Source organism: Chiloscyllium punctatum, chromosome 13 (assembly GCF_047496795.1).
Source record: "Chiloscyllium punctatum isolate Juve2018m chromosome 13, sChiPun1.3, whole genome shotgun sequence".
NCBI classification, from domain to species: Eukaryota; Metazoa; Chordata; class Chondrichthyes; order Orectolobiformes; family Hemiscylliidae; genus Chiloscyllium; species Chiloscyllium punctatum.
This window is the reverse complement of record NC_092751.1, coordinates 65,153,404-65,163,961: the sequence shown is the minus strand read 5'-3', so window position 1 is coordinate 65,163,961 and position 10,558 is coordinate 65,153,404. Positions and strand designations below refer to the sequence as shown.

Genomic DNA, 10,558 nt, shown 5'->3' with positions numbered 1-10,558 from the left:
AGAGACGCTGGCGAGGAGGAGCAGAAGTGATTTATTCGAGTTGTGACACAGAGACACGAGCGGAGGAGAATTCCCGGGAACATCCTGACGCAGCAGGATCCCGCGACCGTGGGGTCCAGGGGCATTCCGGAGGTCGGGAAGGAGAGGGAGACGTATCGGGGCGGGGGGAGGGCTCTGCTGGAACGCCCCCTCCGCACCCCCCCTAGAGTCAGAGTGTGTCCTTCCCATGAGCGGGGGCCAACTCCCCGTTGAGTTGGCAGTACGATGGCCGGTCCCGGTGCCCACTCCCGGGGGGACGTGACCCCCTGCTCCGAGATTCCGGGGACGGGGAGCATCCCGAAGTCCCGCCCGGAGACCCGCGTTCCCGGCCGGAGCAGTAGAAGGCGACTTGTCGGAACGCCGGCCCCAGTTCGTCCTGCAGTTGGTGCAGGATCTGCAGGAAACTGGGCCGGGACCTGGGAATCCGCGACCAGCACATCCTCATCAACTGGTGTCTGCTGGGACAGAGGGGGAGGGAGTCAGACACGGCAGGGAGGGCTCCCACTACACCAGCACACAGCCCCATCAGACACTGCAGGGAGGGATCCCACTACACCAGCACACAGCCCCATCAGACACTGCAGGGAGGGATCCCACTACACCAGCACACAGCCCCATCAGACACTGCAGGGAGGGATCCCACTACACCAGCACACAGCCCCATCAGACACTTCAGGGAGGGATCCCACTACACCAGCACATCCCCATCAGACACTGCAGGGAGGGCTCCCACTACACCAGCACATCCCCATCAGACACTGCAGGGAGGGCTCCCACTACACCAGCACATCCCCATCAGACACTGCAGGGAGGGATCCCACTACACCAGCACATCCCCATCAGACACTGCAGGGAGGGCTCCCACTACACCAGCACATCCCCATCAGACACTGCAGGGAGGGCTCCCACTACACCAGCACATCCCCATCAGACACTGCAGGGAGGGCTCCTCTACACCAGCACACAGCCCCATCAGACACGGCAGGGAGGGCTCCTCTACACCAGCACACAGCCCCATCAGACACTGCAGGGAGGGCTCCCACTACACCAGCACACAGCCCCATCAGACACTGCAGGGTGGGCTCACACTACACCAGCACACACTCCCATCAGACACTGCAGGGAGGGATCCCACTACACCAGCACACACCCCCATCAGACACTGCAGGGAGGGATCCCACTACACCAGCACACACTCCCATCAGACACTGCAGGAGGGATCCCACTACACCAGCACACACATCCCCATCAGACACTGCAGGGAGGGATCCCACTACACCAGCACACACATCCCCATCAGACACTGCAGGGAGGGATCCCACTACACCAGCACACACCTCCATCAGACACTGCAGAGAGGGCTCCCACTACACCAGCACATCCCCATCAGACACTGCAGGGAGGGCTCCCACTACACCAGCACACACCCCCATCAGACACTGCAGAGAGGGCTCCCACTACACCAGCACATCCCCATCAGACACTGCAGGGAGGGCTCCCACTACACCAGCACACACCCCCATCAGACACTGCAGGGAGGGATCCCACTATACCAGCACACAGCCCCATCAGACACTGCAGGGAGGGATCCCACTACACCAGCACACACATCCCCATCAGACACTGCAGGGAGGGATCCCACTACACCAGCACACACATCCCCATCAGACACTGCAGGGAGGGCTCCCTCTACACCAGCACACAGCCCCATCAGACACTGCAGGGAGGGCTCCTCTACACCAGCACACAGCCCCATCAGACACGGCAGGGAGGGATCCCACTACACCAGCACACACATCCCCATCAGACACTGCAGGGAGGGCTCACACTACACCAGCACACTCCCATCAGACACTGCAAGGAGGGATCCCACTACACCAGCACACAGCCCCATCAGACACTGCAGGGAGGGCTCCTCTACACCAGCACACAGCCCCATCAGACACGGCAGGGAGGGCTCCTCTACACCAGCACACAGCCCCATCAGACACTGCAGGGAGGGCTCCCACTACACCAGCACACAGCCCCATCAGACACTGCAGGGTGGGCTCACACTACACCAGCACACACTCCCATCAGACACTGCAGGGAGGGATCCCACTACACCAGCACACATCCCCATCAGACACTGCAGGGAGGGATCCCACTACACCAGCACACACATCCCCATCAGACACTGCAGGGAGGGATCCCACTACACCAGCACACACCTCCATCAGACACTGCAGAGAGGGCTCCCACTACACCAGCACATCCCCATCAGACACTGCAGGGAGGGCTCCACTACACCAGCACACACCCCCATCAGACACTGCAGGGAGGGATCCCACTACACCAGCACACACCCCCATCAGACACTGCAGGGAGGGATCCCACTATACCAGCACACAGCCCCATCAGACACTGCAGGGAGGGATCCCACTACACCAGCACACACATCCCCATCAGACACTGCAGGGAGGGATCCCACTACACCAGCACACACATCCCCATCAGACACTGCAGGGAGGGATCCCACTACACCAGCACACAGCCCCATCAGACACTGCAGGGAGGGATCCCACTACACCAGCACACACATCCCCATCAGACACTGCAGGGAGGGATCCCACTACACCAGCACACACATCCCCATCAGACACTGCAGGGAGGGATCCCACTACACCAGCACACACCCCCATCAGACACTGCAGGAGGGATCCCACTACACCAGCACACACCCCCATCAGACACTGCAGGGAGGACTCCCACTACACCAGCACATCCCCATCAGACACTGCAGGGAGGGCTCCCACTACACCAGCACACACCCCCATCAGACACTGCAGGAGGGATCCCACTACACCAGCACACAGCCCCATCAGACACTGCAGGGAGGGCTCCCACTACACCAGCACACACCCCCATCAGACACGGCAGGGAGGGCTCCCACTACACCAGGACACACCCCCATCAGACACTGCAGGGAGGGCTCCCACTACACCAGCACACAGCCCCATCAGACACTGCAGGGTGGGCTCACACTACACCAGCACACACTCCCATCAGACACTGCAGGGAGGGCTCCCACTACACCAGCACACACCCCCATCAGACACTGCAGGGAGGGCTCACACTACACCAGCACACACTCCCATCAGACACTGCAAGGAGGGATCCCACTACACCAGCACACAGCCCCATCAGACACTGCAGGAGGGATCCCACTACACCAGCACACACCCCCATCAGACACTGCAGGGAGGGCTCCTCTACACCAGCACACAGCCCCATCAGACACGGCAGGGAGGGCTCCCACTACACCAGCACACACCCTCATCAGACACTGCAGGGAGGGATCCCACTACACCAGCACACACCCCCATCAGACACTGCAGGGAGGGCTCCCACTACACCAGCACACACCCCATCAGACACTGCAGGGAGGGCTCCCTCTACACCAGCACATCCCCATCAGACACTGCAGGGAGGGCTCCCACCACACCAGCACATCCCCATCAGACACTGCAGGGAGGGCTCCCACTACACCAGCACATCCCCATCAGACACTGCAGGGAGGGCTCCCTCTACACCAGCACATCCCCATCAGACACTGCAGGGAGGGCTCCCACTACACCAGCACATCCCCATCAGACACTGCAGGGAGGGCTCCCTCTACACCAGCACATCCCCATCAGACACTGCAGGGAGGGCTCCCACTACACCAGCACACACCACCATCAGACACGGCAGGGAGGGATCCCACTACACCAGCACACCCCCATCAGACACGGCAGGGAGGGCTCCCACTACACCAGCACACAGCCCCATCAGACACTGCAGGGAGGGCTCCCACTACACCAGCACACACTCCCATCAGACACTGCAGGGAGGGCTCCTCTATACCAGCACACACCCCCATCAGACACTGCAGGGAGGGATCCCACTACACCAGCACACACCCCCATCAGACACTGCAGGGAGGGCTCCCTCTACACCAGCACACACCCCCATCAGACACTGCAGGGAAGGATCCCACTACACCAGCACATCCCCATCAGACACTGCAGGGAGGGATCGCACTACACCAGCACATCCCCATCAGACACTGCAGGGTGGGCTCACACTACACCAGCACACACCCCCATCAGACACTGCAGGGAGGGCTCCCACTACACCAGCACACACCCCCATCAGACACTGCAGGGTGGGCTCACACTACACCAGCACACACCCCCATCAGACACTGCAGGGAGGGATCCCACTACACCAGCACATCCCCATCAGACACTGCAGGGAGGGATCGCACTACACCAGCACACACCCCCATCAGACACGGCAGGGAGGGATCCCACTACACCAGCACACACCCCCATCAGACACTGCAGGGAGGGATCCCACTACACCAGCACACAGCCCCATCAAACACTGCAGGGAGGGATCCCACTACACCAGCACACACCCCCATCAGACACTGCAGGTAGGGCTCCCACTACACCAGCACACACCCCCATCAAACACTGCAGGGAGGGATTCCACTACACCAGCACACACCCCCATCAGACACTGCAGGGAGGGATCCCACTACACCAGCACACACCCCCATCAGACACTGCAGGGAGGGCTCCCACTACACCAGCACACAGCCCAATCAGACACTGCAGGGAGGGCTTCCACTACACCAGCACACACCCCCATCAGACACTGCAGGGAGGGCTCCCACTACACCAGCACATCCCCATCAGACACTGCAGGGAGGGATCCCACCACACCAGCACACACCCCCATCAGACACTGCAGGGAGGGATCCCACTACACCAGCACACACCCCCATCAGACACTGCAGGGAGGGCTCCCACTACACCAGCACATCCCCATCAGACACTGCAGGGAGGGATCCCACTACACCAGCACACACCCCCATCAGACACTTCAGGGAGGGCACCCACTACACCAGCACATCCCCATCAGACACTGCAGGGAGGGATCTCACTACACCAGCACACACCCCCATCAGACACTGCAGGGAGGGTTCCCACTACACCAGCACACAGCCCAATCAGACACTGCAGGGAGGGATCCCACTACACCAGCACACAGCCCAATCAGACACTGCAGGGAGGGCTCCCACTACATCAGCACATCCCCACCAGACACTTCAGGGAGGGCTCCCACTACATCAGCACACAGCCCCATGAGACACTGCAGGGAGGGATCCCACTGCACCTTCACACACCCCCATCAGACACTGCAGGGAGGGCCCCCACTACACCAGCACACAGCCCCATCAGACACTGCAGGGAGGGATCCCACTACACCAGCACACACCCCCATCAGACACTGCAGGGAGGGCTCCCACTACACCAGCACACAGCCCAATCAGACACTTCAGGGAGGGATCCCACTACACCAGCACACACCCCCATCAGACACTGCAGGGAGGGATCCCACTACACCAGCACATCCCCATCAGACACTGCAGGGTGGGCTCCCACTACACCAGCACACACCCCCATCAGACACTGCAGGGTGGGCTCCCACTACACCAGCACACACCCCCATCAGGCACTGCAGGGTGGGCTTTCTCTACACAGCACACACCCCCATCAGACACTGCAGGGAGGGCTCCCACTACACCAGCACACACCCCCATCAGAGACTGCAGGGTGGGCTCCCACTACACCAGCACACACCCCCATCAGACACTGCAGGGTGGGCTCCCACTACACCAGCACACACCCCCATCAGACACTGCAGGGTGGGCTCCCACTACACCAGCACACACCCCCATCAGACACTGCAGGGAGGGCTCCCACTACACCAGCACACACTCCCATCAGACACTGCAGGGAGGGCTCCCACTACACCAGCACATCCCCATCAGACACTGCAGGGAGGGCTCCCACTACACCAGCACACAGCCCAATCAGACACTGCAGGGAGGGCTCCCACTACACCAGCACACACTCCCATCAGACACTGCAGGGAGGGCTCCCACTACACCAGCACACACCCCCATCAGACACTGCAGGGAGGGCTCCTACTACACCAGCACACACCCCCATCAGACACTGCAGGGAGGGCTCCCACTACACCAGCACACAGCCCAATCAGACACTGCAGGGAGGGATCCCACTACACCAGCACACACCCCCATCAGACACTGCAGGGAGGGCTCCCACTACACCAGCACATCCCCATCAGACACTGCAGGGAGGGCTCCCACTACACCAGCACACACCCCCATCAGACACTGCAGGGAGGGCTCCCACTACACCAGCACACACTCCCATCAGACACTGCAGGGAGGGCTCCCACTACACCAGCACATCCCCATCAGACACTGCAGGGTGGGCTTTCTCTACACAGCACACACCCCCATCAGACACTGCAGGGAGGGCTCCCACTACACCAGCACACACCCCCATCAGACACTGCAGGGAGGGCACCCACTACACCAGCACATCCCCATCAGACACTGCAGGGAGGGCTCCCACTACACCAGCACATCCCCATCAGACACTGCAGGGAGGGCTGCCACTACACCAGCACACAGCCCCATCAGACACTGCAGGGAGGGATCCCACTACACCAGCACACAGCCCAATCAGACACTGCAGGGAGGGATCCCACTACACCAGCACACACCCCCATCAGACACTGCAGGGAGGGCTCCCACTACACCAGCACACACCCCCATCAGACACTGCAGGGAGGGATCCCACTACACCAGCACACACCCCCATCAGACACGGCAGGGAGGGATCCCACTACACCAGCACACACCCCCATCAGACACTGCAGGGAGGGATCCCACTACACCAGCACACACCCCCATCAGACACTGCAGGGAGGGCTCCCACTACACCAGCACACACCCCCATCAGACACTGCAGGGAGGGCCTTCACTACACCAGCACACACCCCCATCAGACACTGCAGGGTGGGCTCCCACTACACCAGCACACACCCCCATCAGACACTGCAGGGAGGGATCCCACTACACCAGCACACACCCCCATCAGACACTGCAGGGAGGGCTCCCTCTACACCAGCACACACCCCCATTAGACACTGCAGGGAGGGATCCCACTACACCAGCACACACCCCCATCAGACACTGCAGGGAGGGATCCCACTACACCAGCACACATCCCCATCAGACACTGCAGGGAGGGATCCCACTACACCAGCACACACCCCCATTAGACACTGCAGGGAGGGATCCCACTACACCAGCACACACCCCCATCAGACACTGCAGGGAGGGCACTCACTACATCAGCACATCCCCGTCAGACACTGCAGGGAGGGCTCCCTCTACACCAGCACACACCCCCATCAGACACTGCAGGGAGGGATCCCACTACACCAGCACACACCCCCATCAGACACTGCAGGGAGGGATCCCACTACACCAGCACACAGCCCCATCAGACACTGCAGGGAGGGATCCCACTACACCAGCACACACTCCCATCAGACACTGCAGGGTGGGCTCTCTCTACACCAGCACACACCCCCATCAGACACTGCAGGGAGGGCTCCCACTACACCAGCATATCCCCATCAGACACTGCAGGATGGGCTCCCTCTACACCAGCACACACCCCCATCAGACACTGCAGGGAGGGCTCCCACTACACCAGCACATCCCCATCAGACACTGCAGGGAGGTGTCCCACTACACCAGCACATCCCCATCAGACACTGCAGGGAGGTGTCCCACTACACCAGCACACAGCCCCATCAGACACTGCAGGGAGGGATCCCACTACACCAGCACACACCCCCAACCCCAACCATTCATCTCCGCAAGGGACAGGGGAAAGCTCTCTCTACACCATCCTCCACAATCCGACACACTGAATGAGAGGGAACGCTCCCTCTATACCATCCCACCACCTCCCAGCTAACTCCCAATGACAGAGGAAAGCTTCCTCTACACAGTTTCCCCACAATCCAATACTCGCAGGGACAGGGGAAAGCCTCCTCTACACCATTTACCTCCTCCGCCCCATCATCCAACATTGCCAAGGACAAGGGAAAGCTCCCTCTACACTGTCCCCCCATCACAGACTCCCAGGGACAGGGGCAGCACGGGTTAGATACAGAGTAAAGCTCCCTGTACCCGGTTGTTGGGGGGTATAGGGTGAGGGTCTTACAGTTGCTCGGGACAGTGGTCTGGTCTCTCCAGGGTCCCAGAGTTGATGACGAAGTGGAGAACTTGCTCATTGGACATTCCCTGGTACGGCTGCTCTGCCAGAGTGACAATCTCCCAGAGGACCACCCCGAAGGACCTGCATTACCCCCCGGGCGGGGGGAGGGGAAGGGAGGGGGAGGGGGAGGGAGAGAGAGAGGGAGAGAGGGGGGGAGAGACAGAGGGGGGGGAGGGAGGGGGAGGGGGAGGGAGAGAGGGAGGGGGAGGGGGGGAGAGAGGGGGAGGGAGGGGGAGAGAGAGAGAGAGAGAGAGGAGGGAGAGACAGAGGGGGGGGAGGGAGGGGGAGGGGGAGGGAGAGAGGGAGGGGGAGAGGGAGGGGGGAGGGGGAGGGAGGGGGAGAGAGAGGGAGAGAGGGGGGGAGAGACAGAGGGGGGGGAGGGAGGGGGAGGGGGAGGGAGAGAGGGAGGGGGAGGGGGAGGAGGGGGAGAGAGGGGGAGGGGGAGGGAGGGAGGGGGAGGGGGGAGGGAGGGAGGGGGAGAGAGGGGGAGGGGGGAGGGAGGGGGAGAGAGGGGGAGGGGGGGAGGGGGAGGGAGGGAGGGGGAGAGAGGGGGAGGGGGGAGGGAGGGAGGGGGAGAGGGAGGGGGGGAGTGGGAGGGAGGGAGCGGGAGAGAGGGGGAGGGGGGGAGGGGGAGGGAGGAGGAGAGAGAGAGAGGAGGGAGAGATAGAGGGAGGGGGAGGGAGGGAGAGGGAGGTGGAGGGAGAGAGAGAGGGGGGAGCCAGAGAGAGGGGGGGAGAGAGGGAGAGCAGAGAGGGAGAGGGAGGGGGAGGGAGGGGGAGGGAGGGGGGAGAGAGAGAGGGGGGAGAGAGAGAGGGGGGGAGAGAGAGAAAGGGAGAGAGAGAGAGAGGGAGGGCGGGGAGGGGTGGGGTGAGGAGGAAGGAGACAATAAGTAGAGAGAATACCGTACACCCCACATGAACACACACCCACCCCCAACCCCAACACTAACAAGGGGTTTGGGTCCATTGGGATTGTGTACAATGGGAGGGAATGGGAAGGGGTTTGGATCCATTGGGATTGTGTACAGTGGGAGGGAATGGGAAGGGGTTTGGGTCCATTGGGATTGTGTACAGTGGGAGTGAATGGGAAGGGGTTTGGGACCATTGGGATTGTGTACAGTGGGAGGGAATGGGAAGGGGTTTGGGTCCATTGGGATTGTGTACAGTGGGAGGGAATGGGAAGGGGTTTGGGTCCATTGGGATTGTGTACAGTGGGAGTGAATGGGAAGGGGTTTGGGTCCATTGGGATTGTGTAGAGTGGGAGTCAATGGGAAGGGGTTTGGGTCCATTGGGATTGTGTACAGTGGGAGGGAATGGGAAGGGGTTTGGGTCCCTTGGGATTGTGTACAGTGGGAGTCAATGGGAAGGGGTTTGGGTCCATTGGGATTGTGTACAGTGGGAGGGAATGGGAAGGGGTTTGGATCCATTCGGATTGTGTACAGTGGGAGGGAATGGGAAGGGGTTTGGATCCATTGGGAATGTGTACAGTGGGAGTGAATTGGAAAGGGTTTGGATCCATTGGGATTGTGTACAGTGGGAGTGAATGGGAAGGGGTTTGGATCCATTGGGATTGTGTACAGTGGGAGGGAATGGGAAGGGGTTTGGATCCATTGGGATTGTGTCCAGTGGGAGGGAATGGGAAGGGGGTTTGTGTCCATTGGGATTGTGTACAGTGAGAGGGAATGGGAAGGGGTTTGGGTCCATCGGAATTGTGTACAGTGGGAATGAATGGGAAGGTGTTTGAGTCCATTAGGATTGTGTACAGTGGGAGGGAATGGGAAGGTGTTTGAGTCCATTAGGATTGTGTACAGTGGGAGGGAATGGGAAGGGGTTTGGGTCCATCGGAATTGTGTACAGTGGGAATGAATGGGAAGGTGTTTGAGTCCATTAGGATTGTGTACAGTGGGAGGGAATGGGAAGGTGTTTGGGTCCATTGGGATTGTGTACAGTGAGAGGGAATGGGAAGGGGTTTGGGTCCATTGGGATTGTGTACAGTGAGAGGGAATGGGAAGGGGTTTGGGTCCATCGGAATTGTTTACAGTGGGAATGAATGGGAAGGTGTTTGAGTCCATTAGGATTGTGTACAGTGGGAGGGAATGGGAAGGGGTTTGGGTCCATTGGGAATGTGTACAGTGGGAGTGAATTGGAAAGGGTTTGGATCCATTGGGATTGTGTACAGTGGGAGTGAATGGGAAGGGGTTTGGATCCATTGGGATTGTGTACAGTGGGAGGGAATGGGAAGGGGTTTGGATCCATTGGGATTGTGTCCAGTGGGAGGGAATGGGAAGGGGGTTTGTGTCCATTGGAATTGTGTACAGTGAG

At 60.4% G+C, this 10,558-nt stretch overlaps 1 protein-coding gene across 1 annotated transcript in view; it reads right to left on the bottom strand.

Moving 5' to 3' along the window:
- Nucleotides 1-15: 15 nt before the first annotated feature.
- Nucleotides 16-10,558, bottom strand: part of LOC140484508 (insulin-like growth factor 1 receptor) — a 31,888-nt gene continuing 21,345 nt past the window's right edge. The window contains exons 5-6 of the mRNA XM_072582890.1: nucleotides 8,184-8,318; nucleotides 16-494 (exon numbers count right to left, since the gene is read on the bottom strand). Of these exons, the coding sequence (XP_072438991.1) occupies nucleotides 209-494; nucleotides 8,184-8,318 (421 nt within the window). The 3' untranslated portion in view covers nucleotides 16-208. The remainder of the gene's footprint in view (nucleotides 495-8,183; nucleotides 8,319-10,558) is intronic.